At 38.6% G+C, this 16,999-nt stretch overlaps 2 protein-coding genes across 4 annotated transcripts; one reads left to right on the forward strand and one right to left on the reverse strand.

Moving 5' to 3' along the window:
• Window positions 1-581: 581 nt before the first annotated feature.
• LOC122313492 (protein SDA1 homolog) lies at window positions 582-11,015 on the reverse strand. 3 transcript variants are annotated; one of them, XM_043128557.1, is made up of 16 exons: window positions 10,950-11,015; window positions 10,177-10,660; window positions 9,894-10,070; window positions 9,680-9,804; window positions 9,448-9,586; window positions 9,037-9,186; window positions 8,893-8,946; window positions 3,815-3,910; window positions 3,683-3,742; window positions 3,508-3,582; window positions 3,374-3,427; window positions 3,011-3,112; window positions 2,250-2,879; window positions 1,917-2,024; window positions 1,704-1,811; window positions 582-952 (listed from the first exon to the last, which is right to left on the reverse strand). In XM_043128557.1, exons 2-16 carry the CDS (start codon window positions 10,582-10,584, stop codon window positions 803-805), a joined length of 2,436 nt encoding a protein of 811 aa, XP_042984491.1. In that variant the 5' UTR covers window positions 10,585-10,660; window positions 10,950-11,015; the 3' UTR covers window positions 582-802. The 3 variants fall into 3 exon arrangements, with proteins under 3 accessions (XP_042984491.1, XP_042984492.1, XP_042984490.1); XM_043128558.1 differs by having other exon boundaries at window positions 10,177-10,572; window positions 10,950-11,010; XM_043128556.1 differs by lacking the exon at window positions 10,950-11,015 and having other exon boundaries at window positions 10,177-10,818.
• A 3,842-nt stretch (window positions 11,016-14,857) lies between these two features.
• Window positions 14,858-16,097, forward strand: LOC122312675 (protein FAR-RED ELONGATED HYPOCOTYL 3-like). Its single transcript, XM_043127338.1, has 3 exons — window positions 14,858-15,712; window positions 15,837-15,926; window positions 16,026-16,097. The coding sequence occupies exons 1-3, from the start codon at window positions 14,858-14,860 to the stop codon at window positions 16,095-16,097; spliced, it is 1,017 nt and encodes a 338-aa protein (XP_042983272.1).
• Window positions 16,098-16,999: the final 902 nt, after the last annotated feature.

The raw sequence follows: 16,999 nt of genomic DNA on the forward strand, positions 1-16,999 counted from the left end.
ATAAGTATTATAAATATGCTTATTTAAAAATTGGAAAGTTATGTTTTTTATGTTGACTCTAGGAACTCTTTTGAGTTTTTTTAACTTCCTCCAGATGAAGAACAAGGAGATTCTTTTTATAAAAACAATTAATCGCCAGCACAAAAAGTGCATCGTAGGTGTTTGTGGGTCATTGTCTTTTTCTTCATTTCCATAGAAGGCCAAGAGAAAATCATGTAAAAATTTGCCGTTGTTTCATCAGTTTCGAGACTGTTGCAAGAGAAATGATTCAAAAAGGCTAAAATTTTTCTGTTATAGCATTTCAGACCGAAAAAGAATTTTGGCCAAAACACCGGAATCCAGCTGGAACAAACCGAAACAGCCGATATTTAATTCAGAATGAAAAAACGGTAAATTCCGATCCGAACAGAACGAAAATAAAAACATTGATCTAAACGAGCCTAAGTGGGTTGTAGTTCTCACAATTTCTTATCTCATCTCATTACTCAAGCATGAATAAGAATTCAATTAAAATAACCTAATAAAATAACTACGCGTACTCTCAACTCGTGGATAGCCCTCAAAAGTGCCTTGCATCTCAATTCTGCAGAAACTAAAGATTTTTTATGCTTTCTTTATCCATTAGATTTCAACTTCAATTATGTCCGAACAAAGTCTGATATTGCTATGGCTAATGCAGAAGGAAATAAGAAACGGCCAACCAATTTAAATTAGAACTCAAGGATCGATTTTGACTTAAAAATCTGGCAAAAAAAAATCATATATGTTAGTGAGGAAAAAGCAAATATAGATATGTTCCTGGTCATTTCCATGCTTTCTTCCCCCGGAACTGTTTGCCAGAACGCTGCTGTTTTTTCTTCTTCTCTTGTCGAGATCTTACTACCTTGGCTTTCTTTGCAGCCAAGGGCATAGCCTTCTTGTGCTCCTTCTGCCTATTGCTCAGACCACCAGTCTATCAAATGACAAAATACGGATTTATCAATACTCAAAAGAAGCTATGTATGAAGAGGCATCATAGCCTAATACACATTGTAGTTTGAAGAGAGGACATAAAAAGAAGTACAGGATGTTAGGATCTGTGCCAAATTCTTAATTAGCGGTATGGTGAGGCATGACCTTTTACTTCAAGCCAATGTGAAAGACATACTCCACACCGCCAACAAGATCTCCACTATATCAGCGGCGTGAATAGCATGACTCCACACCGGCTTGGCATACTTTCCACATCAACTTAAAAATATAATTTTTCTTTCTTTTATTTTATTTTTCACAAGTAGAGAAAATCATCTGAAGTTCAACAAGAAAAATGAAGAGGAGGAAACTTAAATCAACTAATAAACCCTTTTATGCTCAAATAAAATCTTTGCTTCTATTAGCTTTATGGTAAATTGGTCATCACAAGAAATTCATTAAATTTTTCCATCCAAATCTGCCCACTTGTGGATCAGTGAGGAAGAGGGCCCCTCTCCGTCTCTCTTTTTCCTTCCATCTAGACTATCCCTTGTTCCTTACCTATTTCCAGATCTTTTGGATTCTCCAGCAAAGATGTTATATGATGACTCTATAATTCAAGCCCAAGCTTTTTTTGACAAGTAAATCCAAGCCCACACTTGGAAGATAATTAAGGAATGCATTACCATTCCACCAACATGATTGTGAAATGCAAGCATATGAATGACACGAGACAGTTAAAAAAGAATTACCTTTTTCTGTTTTACAGCAGTTCGAGCCTGGAACTTCCCTCTTTCCTCCCTCCCCTCCCTCACCAATGCTAATCTCTCCTCCTTGCTCAACCTTTTTCGCACATGAGCCTACAAAATGTACAAAAAGTGGATCAACATATGCTTTACACGGAGAATCCTAAAAGGATCCAAAGAACTTAAGAAATTTGGCCAGCAAAGAAATAGAAAACTCACTTCAAGCTTGGCAGGATCCACCCGTTTAACACTCAGTTGATCAGAACTTGGGACACCCTTTCTTAACAACCCATGCTGAGCCAAAGCCATTTTTGCTTCCTTCTTTGCCTGAAAAAATAATCATATCATCATCAAACAATGAACATAAAACATTATGAAATCCAACAAGTATCACAAATTTGCAAAATATTTAAAAAGAATTGAATTGTTAATGTTTTCCACACCACATGATTCAAAATAACTAGCAACTCGCCCCCCTCCCCAACAAAAAATAAAAATAAAAAATAAAAACCCGGGGAAAAAAACACTAAAGTTTAGTTGAGATTATTATACCTTCAGCTCCTTGATCCTTCGGAAATCCTCGTTAGAAAGAATTCCATCGGTTGACTCTGATGGGATACACCCCATTGTCACTCCTGCCAATCTCTTTAGAGCTCGAAGACTTGTGTCAGCAGCAAGCAATTGTCCGTCAAAATCAGATAAGTTCCTTTTTTTTGCATTAGATTCACTTCCTCCAGTTTTGCTGTCCCTGATGTCAGGGTCATTAGTTTTATCAGAACCATTCATTCCTTCATGCACATTCTCCTCAACAGCCTTCATGTGCTCTTCCTCTTCCTCGTTCTCTTCTTCATCACCATCATTACTCCCCACATCACTATCATCATAATAAATACTGCTCTCACCATCATCAGATTCTTCTAATTCATCATCTTCACTTCCAATAATATCATTGCACAGCCAGTTCTCTTCACCATCACTAGCAGCAGCGATCCCATCACTATCATGGCCAGAATCACCGAATGTGGATCCATCGGTATCACTAACAGCATTGTTCTCATCATTTTGTAATAACTCAACACCAGGAACGTTGCTGATAACATCAACTTCTCCATAAGCTTTTGGCCTTGCCTTAGGGTCCGTAGGACGCCCACGATCCTTCTTGACTAGCAGTGAGGGGCAAACCTGCATGAAAACAAATTTAGTGATTATTCCTAAGTTGACCATAGGTATGCACCCGTGGGCGCACAAACACAGAGAGAGAGAGAGAGAGAGAGAGAGAGAGAGAGAGAGAGAGAGAGAGAAGTTTCTAATACCTCCCTAAATAATGTAATCAGTGAACGAGCTGCTACCGAAACTGCCTTCTCATGTGATTTCTTGTATAACACAAGATCTTGCAGCAGATCTTCTGTCATCAACTAGTTTCCAGGAACAAACAAAATTAATCCTAAAAGCAGAAAGAAAACAGGCCTACAAATGGCAATATATGCAAACCCAAAAAGAAAAAGACCCATGATGACAGCAATTAAAAAAGCAAAACAAAAATGACGTGTATAGTGTATAGCTGACAGAAACAAAAAGACAATGACATGAATACCAGACAGAAAGATTCTAGACAACTTCAATTGCATTTTCGGTGGTGAACTCAATTGATCATAGAATTGGGGCAGGGTAATTACCAATGGCATGCGTAAACATATCTCCCGTATTACATTCAGCCCAACAGCAATGACCTGGCAAAACAAGGTGACTTAGAGGCAAAACCTTAGGCAAGTGCAGAAAAATATAATATAATGCAGCTGCAAAGCAACACCTCTGGGCGTGAGCGATCATGGACAAAAAGATTTACTATCTGTTTGAACAGTGATTCAACCGCATCAGGCGGCACCTGCTTACAAAAAGTCAATTAAAATTATTAGTGTAATTCGTAAAAGTCCAGAAGGGGAAAAACTAAATCTAGTCACGCAAAATGGAAGAGCTTACTATACCATGTCATGGCACGCCTGAACTGCTGCAGCAAGTAAATTTGTGATATCACGTTGATGGGGCTGCAATAACCAATATAGTTACCACTTCAAGCAAGAAAATAACAACTTTAATGCATTAGTTAGAGAGTATACCTGAACATATTTCTCAAGAAAACGATAAAAATTTAGTAGAATCAAGCGATGAAGCCCAATTGTTCGAGCTATTACTTTTAACATCATCATCTTAACCTGAAGAAAATAATCAAAAGATCGGATCATTTCCATTTAGCAAATGTAATAAACGGTGAGAACTAAACATATTAACTAAGTTAAAAGCAAACTAACAGAAACATAAACCACGATTTGCCCCAATCACAAAAAATAAGTCAGTATTTGGCTCCTCCTTATTTTTTGACCAAGCATTCAAAACTTTGGCTGCTCTTTTCATGCTGCACACATGGTAATCATTTAAGAAGATGACTTGCCAAAACCATATCTAATGATACGAAGGAAGTTAAACCCCAGATACACAACCTCATCCACTAGAACCGTGTGCCAACTTAACCAAGGCAACTTTTAGAGTGGAATTGAACCCAAATTGTCTAAGTTTACAGCTCATCTCCAAACAGGTTAGTGAACTAGGGAAGGCAGCAGCAACTCCCTTGAACCCATGGGGGATGATCGTGACCAACCCCAAGAGATATGGCTCTTGACTCTGGTTGGGCTTCAACAACCCCAAGAGGAACGGCTGACCATCGGGTTATCTTGTTTTCTATTTTAGCTTATCCCCCAGTTATTGTGTCCTTTTTTAAAACAAAATTCAGGGCTCACATGGCACATGGATTGCCCACGTCATTTTGGTAGATGATAAGGCAAGTGCCGCATGCACTACCACATCAGTTTGTAAGGGGAATGTAGAAGAAGCTGTGGTACCCTCACATACTCTTAATGATTCCACTACACTTCTCACAACTTTTGGGGAGAAGTAGAAAGTGGAACCAATAAGAAGTTTATCCCCTCCCACTTCCATCCACTTCTTTTTTACTTAATATCCACATGGTAAGTATTCCTAAATTTAATCTCTCACTTCTCTTTGATTTACTTCTCAGTACATTCCAAACACGGTAAATTAATCCTTCCATCATTTTGAAATAAAGACAGAGCATATTAAGCTTGCATATTTTCCTGAAAAGTTGACCCAAAAAATTGTCTGTCTCCCTTTTTAAATCTCTTCCTTTCCAAAATCTAACACTTCCCTTGTTTCTGTCCACAAGACCATCTCCAAATTCTAGCCCCCAAGTATTTGAGCCCAAAGTTGGGGAGAAGTCCAACCAGTGCCCACAGGCAAGATTTTTCTTTTTGGTATAAATTGTATGATCATACTTTTGTTTATTTCATATTAGATGAATTGATTGGGTTAAGGCGTATTTTATTTAATTCAAGCACTTAAGAGCCTTGGGAAGCCTAATGTCCAGCCCAGAAAAGCAGTTTGTGGCCTGGGTCGGTGAAAGCACTAGTCACACTTAGGTGCACTTAAGCAGAAGCACAGTCTAGACTCTAGAGCCTATGCATGCGCACAACTGAATGAAGTAAAGCGCACGTGTTTAAAAATATGTAGAATAACCAAAAACCATAAAATTAAAAACAAAAACTTTAAAAAGTAAAGTGTTAAAATATTTAGCCTGTTTACACAATTTATTAGAGTATTATGCAACAAAAAAGACAAGTAATAAACTAATTATATAAAATTTAAACAAAGTACATGGTTCAAACAAAATATACCAAAAAGGCCCTGACCAAAAAAGTTTTCAGGAATTGCTTCTGCACTAACACAAGCAATCAAATATCAATCCATCTAGAAATCCAACTAGGAATATTATGGTGCCATGGTGGTGCCATGGTAAGTAAATTATCTTCAATATCAACTAAACATTTGAGTATATTTGATTGCATTATTTTCTACATCTTGAGCTGATTTTTATAATTTTCTTTCTAAAATCAATTAGAAAAGCGCACTTTTCTGCACTATAAGCTTCCAAAAACCACGATTTTGTAAAAGCGCTTCGCTTTTGGTATGTGAAGTGCTTCAAACTTGGCATTTTCTGCTTTGAGCTTTTACTGACTATTTGTGGAGCCTACTTGGAGCCCAAGCTGTCACCTTAAAATCCTTGTCTAGTGTTAGGAATCCAAAATGTTCTTGAAGGCTAATTTAGGAAATATTAGGCTGAGATATTCCTGGAAACAAGACCTGCGGCAGCCCTTAATGCCAAGAACTTGGTGCCTAAGCTTGACCTCCACGAGTCTATCTTAGGAATGCATCTGTAGCACCCTTCAATCCCAATTAAAATGGTGGTTTTTTGCATCAAAGAAGGAAGCTTCCCTACATTGTGCCGCCCCTCCCCCCTTAAGGATACACTAGTAGCTGCTGTCCCACTTGGGAGATCCCAAGAAAATCAAGATTTGAACCAACTTGGTGCCCAAGCATTGACTAGTCTGAAATAGGAAACTCCTGGCAACTTCTAGCCAGCATATTCCCCAAGCTGGCGCCCCCCTCATGACTCGAGAGACTCTAATCCCAGCCTTTATGATAATTTTGTTTATTGATTGGCACCGGGGTGTCCAAGAATAACAACCTGACTAATCCCGGGGGTGCACAAGCACTCAACAAGGAGTTTCCCAAAAGTGCACCTCGGGTAATTCAAGGAGAAAATCCCATAGTCCGATGACCCCTACAGATTGTTTGCACCCAAGAAGATTTGAACCTTAGACCTGGGGGGAGCAAACCCCCTAACCCAAGGCCTTTACCACTTTATGATAATTGTGAAGGCCTTGGTCTAGAGGTATCACTCCCTTCAAGGTCCAAGGTTCAATACCTCATGGGTGCAAACAATCCTTTGAGGCCACACCCCCTTATGAAAAACCCAGCGATTTAACTAGTTCCGTCTAGGGAAACTTCCAAAAGTGCTGTGTATGGGACCGGGATTTCCTCTGCAGGGAGTGGGTCCAAAGGGCCCTGCCTTGGAGAGGTTTCCCGACATTTAAAAAAAATAAAAATAAAAAATCTAGAGAGAAGTTGCCGACAATATGGACATTTAGGAAGGAAAGTCAACAATACTCAAGGAAAGCTTAGAAGAAAGTTGTCCAGACCAGGAATTCCTCACTATGTCACCAGTTAAGCCCTGAAAACCCCTACAGCTGCTGCTAAATCTGCTAAAATCAGAAAACCTAAAGGAACGAAGCTTTCAACCTAACCCCTGCTGCTGCCACTCTTATGCCACCCTAGGATTATAGTAATTTTTAATAACGGTACCGGTACGTTATGAGGCATGAAGTAGAAGAGCCCAGACTCCAAATGAATGAAAACATGACTGAATTGGTCTTAGTTACCCTTCGGACTGGGGTGGAAGAAGAGAGTAGATTCTCGAACGAGGAAAAGGATCTAACGACTTCAACAGAATTGAACGAGGAGCTGTATGAGGTGAAAATCTCATGTACAGTTTTGTAGAGTGGCAGTAATGGTGACTTATCTGTCAACTTTTCCACTATCACCCCAAAAAAACCAAAATCTGCCTTACGTAAAGTTGACAAAGTACGACGCTTAACCTTTGGATTTGAAACCACTCTAGGGTTATAGCAATTTTTTATATATTGAAAAAAAGGAAAAGAACTATCCAGCAACCTCAGCAACAAAACCCTAATTTTCTTGTTTGTGCCATGACTCTCCTCTTCCTCTCTCTTCGCAAAAAGATTAAATTCTGGTTAGGTCTAAAGAAGCTGACTGGTAGCACACCTTGTGCCACCACCCTCAGTTTCTTTAATTCAATTTCTGGTTTAAAGTCATAGGAGGCCCACTACTGCCACTCTACAAGCCTTCTCCTCAAGTTTTATTGCCAAATTATTGGAAGTAAACATCTTATCAAAAAGAAAAATTATTGGAGAAAAATCTCTGGAAGTAACAGCCACTCTAGTAAAGGTTCGATCCAGAGTTTCTTCTTTTCCACCCCTCTGCAGCCTTGTTCTTTCAAGTTTCCTTCACCATTCTCCATAGAAATAGGTTTCCCAAAACCCAGGTAAGAAAATTGTAAGAAAAAGGCCTTCCAGATTCCCTATTATGTGGCAGGTACACATACTATTTCCCCTTTGAGGCAACTCCGCCTATATGATTATAGCTCTCATTGAGTGCTGCTGTCCATGCATTTACAGCACCAAAGGGAACCCAAAAAAGATTGTTAACTGCTGCCATCAGTGTGTCACCCACTTCACAGCTCCCTGTCCTGGATTTTTATCATAAAAATTCATTGGAAAAGTTCCTTAATGGCTGATGCAAATTCAAGGTAAAAATTAAACACCCAAAAACCACTCCATGTTCTTTGTATTGGAAAAATTTTGTTCACTTGTATCTATGTAAGGCCATCTTTATGAATCCTTGTTGGATTACAATGGTATTGCTTGTGGATATTACGCTCCATGCAAGATTCATGCCAAGGATGTCATGATATGATAGCCATGCATACAAATATTGCTATGTCACAATTAATGCTGTGCCATGCATATGCATATGATACTTCGAATGTCCTAGGTGATGACGTGTATGTTTTGAGAAAGCGAGCCAGGCATAGACCAAGTTTTGTGAGTTATCTAAACATCATCATGTTCTGCTTCATAATTTAGTAGCATTCTTAACTCTATGGGAAGGGGGTGTTACACTAAACTTCTAATCCTCCCTCTTTATGTAAAGCAAGTCTTAATTTACACTATCCTAAAAATCTGATGTGAATAGTTTTTCTATAATCTTATTTTCTACCATAATGCTATCCAAAGAACATTAGAAGTTTTTTTTTTTATTGGCATGGGGTGTCCAAGAACAAAGTCCCGACTAATCCCAAGGGTTCACAAGCCCTCAGCAAGAAGTTTCCCGCAAGTGTACCTCAGGTAATTCAAGCGATGGCCACTAAAAATTGTTTGCACCCAAGAGGATTTAAACCTTAGACCTAGAGAGAGCATACCACCAATACCAAGGCCTCAACCACTTGAGCCAACCCCTAAGGGTTCCAAAGAACATTATAAGTACCCATTGACAATCTTAGTTAGCTGGACTCATAAAGAGAGAAAACCTAATACAGCAAGAGAAGAACTACAACATATTGACATATGTTACCCGTATATAATAACACAAAAGAAAAATGACTTGAGGTTGTCATTCGGGAAAAAATGCAGATAACTTTTCTCACCTCAAAACGTTCATTGCATGTTTGAAGACGAGAGAATAACTTCTCAGCAAATCCCTGCAAGTGAATAGAAATGTAAAATCTCGTTCTATCACATGGAAAATATTAGAAGTAACTGGACAGAAGATGATGAAAAAGCATTAGAACCTGTGCATCCCTAAGATGGCTAAGAGGTGAATAATAGTTTGAGGTCGTTTTTTCTGATGATAACCGTTGCTGTCTTTTCATGCTACGAATTGCACGCTGTATTTTTGCTTGCTTTTTCTTCTTGCTCGAAACTGTTCCTTTATGGTGTGCCTGTAGTCAATACAAGATACCCATGAAGTGTTGTATTCTTAAAAGAATTTTTAAATCTTTACAAATGACTTCTCAAAATATCTACTGCTCTAAATGCAATAAAAAAAAATATGTACTTCATTACCCAACAGCTGTCCCTGCAGTGGGAGGTAATTTTCTTGGGCAGGAGTGGAATTGTAAATTCCATCCCACAGTAGTCCTAAAATATATTGGGGTAATCTGAATTGTCATATGAACAACCTAGTGAAATCTACAACCAACCTTATAAACAGCCTCTTTACAAAGGACAGCTCGAGGCACTTGAGGACTCAAGTCATCTTCGCTGCTCAAAGCATCACTATCATCGTCGTCTTGAATCTTCTCATAATCAAGGAGAAATGACAGAGCCGCAATCATGATCCTAAGTAATTCAAATGCAGGTTGTGATTTTCAAATGTTCAAAGATTATAAATTACCCATGATTACCATAAAAAAAAAAAAAATACTTATATACCTTGATGAAGAATGAAAACATGCAGTACAAATTGCATCTGCAGTTCTATCATCGAACCAAACTCTTCTTCGGTGAAGTTCACATAGGGTGATAAGCGATCTCTTGGCTTTTGCTTCATCCTCTTGCTATCAAAATATTTACAAAATATAAAAATCAATTATCACTCCGACAAAGCTTTGCTCATTGATTAGGCAAAAAAATTACTAATACAAACCTGAAGCAGTGAAAACAAGATATTTTGAAGCGGACGATTCTTAACCTCGTTCTTATGCTTCTGATTCATTCGCCTGATGCTATGAACAACATGAGAGAACGCCAATTTTCTTAAAGCCCTATCGCCCATAGTCTGTAGCTCCATGAACAAAGCTAGGGTGTCCCCAATATCAACCATCTAAAGTAAAACAACGAAATATGCAAAATTCAATATGAAAAAACTCCGTATAAAATAAAAATCACTTCAATTTTTATTTTTTCGTTGTGAGATTTAGCGATATTACCTTCCTATTAGCAAGGAGAATGAGCGATTGAACAATATGACATCTCAGACTCGAGGGCAGCGAACACGCGGAGGAGGCGAGGAAATGGGAGAGTTGCTTGGGGAAGTCGGCAAGGTGTTGAGGATAAAAAGGTGTGACATGGGCCAAGAGCATGGCCCTATCGCCGAGGTCTTTGGCTACGGCGGGGTCGGTGGTGATGCCGGTGATGGAGGTGAAACTGAGCGCAGCTTGTTGCTGGAAGAGCTCCAAGGAGGATTTGAATTGGTTGTAGACGAGGACCAACTCTGACTCGTACCCTTCTGGGTCGGACTTCATCTTGGATTGAAGCGTCGGAAGGCTAAGCCTATCGGAACTACGTCCCGACGCTGAGAGTGGCTCAGGAGAAACACCGGGCCGCTGAGAAGCCATGAGACGTTGGTTTTGCGATTGAGAAAAGTTTATAGGCTTTGGTTTTTGGGGGGTTTAAAGTGAAGAAAGAAAAGCCCTAGAAAGGAGGCTCAAGCCAAGAAAAAACTAAAAAAAAACTGTGGTGAAATAAACAGAGTAACTTAATACACACGAGATGGTAAAATAAACTTGAAACTGCTCTTGAAATTAGGATCCTATCGACAAAAAAAAAAGAGGATGAACAAAAAAAAATTCAAAAAACAATTCCACAAGAAAGAAAAACAGATTCAACATGCAACTGAGAAATCCAAAAAAGAGTCCCTTTCAACAAAAAAAAGAAAAGAAAAGAAAAAAACTCTTTCGAAAATGAAATTTTAGAAATTTACCATTTTCTTCAAAGGCAACAACAAAGAGACCGTGACGAAAGAGTGGTTGTCACTGACCAGGCACGATGAACATGACAATGGTGGCTCATGGCGATAGATGTGGTGGCTGTGCACAGAGGATCAGTGAAACAGAAAGCATGCGAAGGAGGAAGAGGGTGCTGCATCGGCTTGTGGAGGAGAGGAAGGAGGTGGTGGCAACGACGAGGTTCTGACTGGCGGTGGCTGGAGGCAACGATGGTGGCTCACGGTAGCAGATTTGGTGGCTGTGCACAGGGGATCCCAGAGAGAGAGAGAGAGAGAGAGGCAAAAGAGTACTTCTATATGCAAGCACACGGCGCAACACATGCGGACGAAATCTGACGTGGCAACTTAAAATAAAGAGGAAAAAAAAAAAGACGGAAACAAGAAAAAGTGGGAAATGGAAAAGTAGCTTCCTTCATAAGCTTTTCACCATTTCATTCGTCCCGTACGTAGTTCTTGCGTGAGAGCTTCCCCGACCAATCATGTACAATTTTCGGTGAATCTTCTCCACCATTTTCAGTGTGACGACCAACCCTCTCATCAGTTAATTTTATTTTCATCTATCTATCACTTTCTCTATTTTAATCCTCAAGTGGTCTCCATTTTTTTGACAGGTTTGAGGTTTCTCAAGTGGTCTCTGTTCCAGTCCATTTTATACCATTAGAGTACATGATAATCTCAGAAGGAAAATCTCACGTAGCATTCGAGTTTCAGATGTAAAAATGTGCTTCCCGAAAAGGTATTTTTAGTTTTCTTGTTTATTTGAAAATAAGCATGTAACTTTTTACCATTTTTTTACTCTTATATAACGAGGTGGTGTTTTCCTTTACCTTACAAAGTGTTATTTATTTTGGTTTACAACCAAACATAGTGTACATAGCTGCTGATCGAGGAAACCAGTAGAAGAAGGGGGGGTTGAGGCTGCGTTGGTTGGTTTCCTGAAAATAGGGGAGATTGAGGCTAGAGTGAGGGTCGGAAGCTTGTTGGAATAGAAGGTAATTTTTCCTGACTTGGGATTGAGTTGATTAGTCAAGTAGAAAGTAGTGAAATAATTGGCCCTCATATCTCAAAAACATTACAGAAGTGTTATACAGGGCATTATTAGCAACCAACATCTCTCTTCTTTTTTTTTCGAAATATTTCTCCTGTTTTATCCATCCCGGTTCTTCGTCTTAATTTGGCAAAATGAAAGTGAATGTATTGTTAGAACCAATATTTGTGAAGTAACCAATATAACACTGGCTAGCTTAGCACCTATGTTAAGCTCTGTGTTAATGAGGAAATAGGACCAGATTAGCTAGTTGGTTGTTATACTAACATAGACTGGTGACTGCATTAAGGCACCCATCCCATCTCATGCTTATACAACCAGTTGGATATCACGGGACCATCAATCCTATACTAACGTGAGACTGGTGAAGACAATTGCTTAATACACAAGAATTTGTGAAACCATGGTAATTCATGAAAAGTTCTCATTCCAAAATAAAGCTAGAGTTGAACTCCAATTTGATACATAGCCGAAAGGAGGAAAAAATAGGTTACAATTTGATAAATGAGATGTACGTGCTTGCTCTTCTTCTTCTTCTTTGCCCTTTTTGTTTTTATTTAATAATTTTATTTTTTTTTTTATTTTGCTTAGGAAAAAAAAATATAGTGTGCATCTATTCATACATACAAGCTCTGTTAATAGAGTTTGCACATTCATCAAACTATGAAAAACTGAACGTGGTCAACAGTAACGTAGAAGACATAATTTTAATATTTAGTCTTGTACTACTATCTATTTTAGCTAGAACTAGCATGCACATAAACTCTACATATGCAATCATGCATGGTTGTATGTATTAAGTCCTCTTGATAAAAAGTTGCAGCCATATCAATTTAGTTTCTAAATGATACATTATTCTGAGCATATATAATATCTATTACTGTATACTGTTACCAATGGGTTTAGGTAATATAAAGCTTATCTCCAAATTATTTATTGCATTTTATATAATTTATATAAGCTGATTTTTAATGTATAAATCTATTCTCTAGATGGAGAAAGGGAAGGAGCATGCATCTTCCTCTACACCTCCTACCGCACATCCAGAAATAAATCCTCTGTCCCAAGTAGGAATTTATCGCTTTTCGGCATATTAAGCTTTTATAGCATTATCATTATTGGTTTTATTCCGTAGTTGGCACGAGTACATCTTTGTTTCATAATCATTTTTATTTTATATGTTAGGCGATACCAATACCATTTTATCCGAGTTTGTCAAACTATATGCATGGTTTCCATCCACCAATGCCACATGCGTGGTTACCACCATTTGTGGAGCATCCCGATGCAAACCCATCTACATGGACTAGTCAGGTGAGGATACTTCATTTCTTAAGTACAGTGGTTATTTTTATCAATGTTTGTAATCAATTTCGTGGGTGTAATTGCAGGGAAATCCACTGCCCCCATTTCACTCATCAGCTTTCTCTTTGATTGGTGCTCAGTCGACAACTTCAAGCCATGTGGATGAAATCCAACATATATCACCCGAGTCTACTGGAAAAAGTTTGTCGACTGAGCCTTCCATTCATGATACTGTTGAACCCAATGATGCCGATCAGTCCAGGGATAATGTTGAACTCAAAGATGCCGATCAATCCGAGAGTACAAATATTGAAGGGGCCGATATCGTTGAGGAGCCAAAATTGGGAATGGTGTTTAAATCTGAAGAGGAGTTACTTTCTTACTATAAACGATATGGGCAACAATCCAGTTTTGGGATTATGACACAAAGGAGTCATAGGTTTGAGGATGGGAGCATTAGATATGTCACATTGGGTTGTGCTCGTGGTGGGAAGGCACAAAACCGTACGACAAATGTCGCAAGGCCGCGTCCGACATCAAAGACAGAATGTAAGGCATGGATAAATGTGATGTTTAAAAAAGGGGTGTTGAAGATGTCGAGTGTTAACAATTCGCATAATCACGGCCTAAGTCCACAAAAGTCAAGGTTCTTTCGTTGTAATAGAGAAGTGAGCGAGTCTGTTAAGAGAGTGCTAGATATAAATGATCAGGCTGGGATCAAAATGAACAAGAGTTTTGCCTCTCTTGTACAAGAAGCGGGTGGGTTTGAGAAGTTGTCATTCACTGAAAAAGACTGTCGTAACTATATTGACAAGGCACGCCACCTTCGACTTGGAAAAGGTGGCGCTGGAGCCCTCAGTGAGTACTTTACTTGGATGCAATATAAGAATGACGGGTTCTTTTCACTAATGGATATGGATGATGAAGGGCGACTGAGGAATGTATTCTGGGCGGATGCACGAAGTAGGGCGCTGTACAAATATTTTGGAGATGTCGTCACATTCGACACGACATATTTGACAAACAGATATGGGATGCCGTTTGCACTGTTTGTTGGTGTAAACCACCATGGCTAGTCAATTCTATTGGGGGCTGGATTAATTTCTAGTGAGGATACAGTAACGTTTACATGGTTATTTCAGACTTGGTTGACTTGTATGAATGGTGAAGCTCCCAAGGCTATTATCACAGATCAAGATAGAGCCATGAAAAATGCCATTAGTCTCGTCTTTCCAAACAGCCGACACAGATTTTGCTTATGGCACATCTTGAAAAAATTGCCAGAGAAGCTAGGTTCACATGGTGTATACATGTATACAAAACTGGTTTGAAAAGCCAGTTGCTAAATTGTGTGTATGACTCTGACACAATAGAAGAGTTTGAGGGCTCTTGGGAAGTGTTGATTACGAAGTACAACTTGCAGGAGAATGCTTGGTTGAAGAGTTTATATGCTGAGCGTACGTATTGGGCACCGGTGTTCATGAAACAAGTTTTTTGGGCTGGAATGAGTACAACCCAGCGAAGCGAGAGCATGAATGCTTTATTTGACGGGTATGTTCATGCTAAGACAAACTTAAAAGAGTTTGTCGATCAGTTCGATAATACATTGAGGAAGAAGATTGAGAGTGAAAGTGAGGCGGACTTCCAATCATTCAACGTCACAATTCCCGTCGTCTCTCCCTCTCCACCTGAGAAGATTTTTCAGGGGATATACACTTGCAATAAATTTAGAGAAGTTCAGAAAGAAGTAATAGGGATGCTTGCAACTCTTCCTACTCTACACCGGAAGGATGGTGTAATTGCGACGTACCATGTAGAAGATGAAGTGGATGTTGAGGATTTCATCAAGGAGGTGACCCACACAGTGTACTTTAATGAGGCCGAATGTGAAGTGAAGTGTTCATGTGCCTTGTTTGAGATGAGAGGGATACTGTGTAGACATGTGTTAGGCATTATGAGAGTTAACAAAGTCCGTTCGGTTCCTGAAAAGTACTTACTAGATCGATGGCGGAAAGACATCAAAAGGACATACACTCTTATACGAAGTAGTTATGACTTAGTTGATCAGAGGCCTGAAGTTAGCAGATATTCACATATCATCAAGAAATGCTATGAAGTAGCCACAAATGCATCTTCATGTGATGAGCACACTGAGGATATGTTAGATAAGTTAGATGCGATGAACTTAGGCTACCGCACCAAGACGCCGCTCTCGAAGGTTGTAACTACTGATGCCGACACAACGACAGCTGTGAGTTCTAAGAAAGTATTGAGTCCTAATGTAGTCAAAGGAAAAGGTAGACCGTCATCTCTTAGAAAAAAATCAATGATTGAGAAAGTGAAACACACGACGAATAAGGCTAGTCAAAAAGGAAAGCGTAAACAGGTTAACTAAGTGCACTATTCTGAATATTCACGCTTTTATACTTTGTATTTTACTATTATAGAGCCATGAGAAGTGAGGAAGTGTTTATTCAGTACTTTAACACCATCTTTTTTTATCTTTGTAGCCGCATGGAATACAAGGCGTGGATGTTGGAACGTGCAGGAATTTATTTGGACAAGCAGATGTTGGAACAACACAAAATGTTCCAGTTCAGGTAACATTTTCCGGGTTTTCAATGATAGGAGAATTAATTTTTTAAGATAATACATAAACTTTTATACTTTTCACTAATATTCTACTTATGTATTGTTAGCCGTCACAATACACTACCGAAGTGTTGGACTTTAGTGCAACCGAATTAGGCTTTGCAGTGAATGAGACTTAAGAAAGTGTAAATGGTTTTCTTTATGTTTGTCATACTGTGTAAATGTTCCATAATAAAGTCCTCATGTTGGGTTGATTTTTAAATACTTCTTTATGTTCACAGATGCAAATTGGGTTGGATGGAACCCAGCCGGAATTCATGCATGAGACACAACCGTCACAATAAGTCACTTAATGGGGTTTGTATCTCGAAATTAATGCACTATGTGTAAATTATAATTTGCTCAAATACGTGAGAAGTATCATATTTGCTGTTAATTTATGGGAGTTTTATATATTCTTTATGTTCAGATTTGGAATTCATCTATGGGAGTTTGATGTGTTGAAGGACAGATTTGGTGTGCTGTGGTATCAGTTTTATAATGGGTACATTCATGGAAGTTTTGTACAAAAAAAGGAAGAGTAAGGGGAAGGGTATTGGGCACTCAAGCAACTCGGTGTTATATATTTTTTTCGATGGGCACTCAAGCAACCCAGATTAGTGAAGCCAAACAGTCTAAAGCACAAACAGCTGTTATATATATTTTTTGTTGGGTAACATCTTGCAATTGTAATTATTTTGTGATAATTTTACTCAAGTTATGGATGAGTGGTTGTTATTATTTTTTGATGAAAAACAACCAGCTCAAATGCAAAGTACTGCATTTATACTACAGGTATATGTGTAAATATTCCACGTTAATATTTGATGGGTACCCTGAGTGGTTGTTATTATTTTTTGATGAAAATAGACCACTTGTTGATGGGTAACTTGAGTGAATGGTTTGTTGTCTCCTACTACAGGGTTATTATTTGCAAGATGTTGAACTGGCATTACACTACCCAAGTTAGCAGATTTCAGGATGTTGATGGCCACATTAACAACCACTATATGTTTTATTATTGTTATATATATATAATTTT

This window comes from Carya illinoinensis, chromosome 6, assembly GCF_018687715.1.
Source record: "Carya illinoinensis cultivar Pawnee chromosome 6, C.illinoinensisPawnee_v1, whole genome shotgun sequence".
Lineage (NCBI taxonomy): Eukaryota > Viridiplantae > Streptophyta > Magnoliopsida > Fagales > Juglandaceae > Carya > Carya illinoinensis.

Excerpts from the sequence above, each read along its gene's own strand:
- LOC122312675 (XM_043127338.1), top strand. The coding sequence starts at position 14,858 with ATGAATGCTTTATTTGACGGGTATGTTCATGCTAAGACAAACTTAAAA. Across the intron at positions 15,713-15,836 it reads AAAAAGGAAAGCGTAAACAG|CCGCATGGAATACAAGGCGT; the intron begins GTTAACTAAGTG and ends TTATCTTTGTAG. Across the intron at positions 15,927-16,025 it reads CACAAAATGTTCCAGTTCAG|CCGTCACAATACACTACCGA; the intron begins GTAACATTTTCC and ends ATGTATTGTTAG.
- LOC122313492 (XM_043128557.1), bottom strand. The coding sequence starts at position 10,584 with ATGGCTTCTCAGCGGCCCGGTGTTTCTCCTGAGCCACTCTCAGCGTCG. Across the intron at positions 3,743-3,814 it reads TTCTTGAGAAATATGTTCAG|CCCCATCAACGTGATATCAC; the intron begins GTATACTCTCTA and ends TGGTTATTGCAG. Across the intron at positions 3,583-3,682 it reads TTCAGGCGTGCCATGACATG|GTGCCGCCTGATGCGGTTGA; the intron begins GTATAGTAAGCT and ends TTTTGTAAGCAG.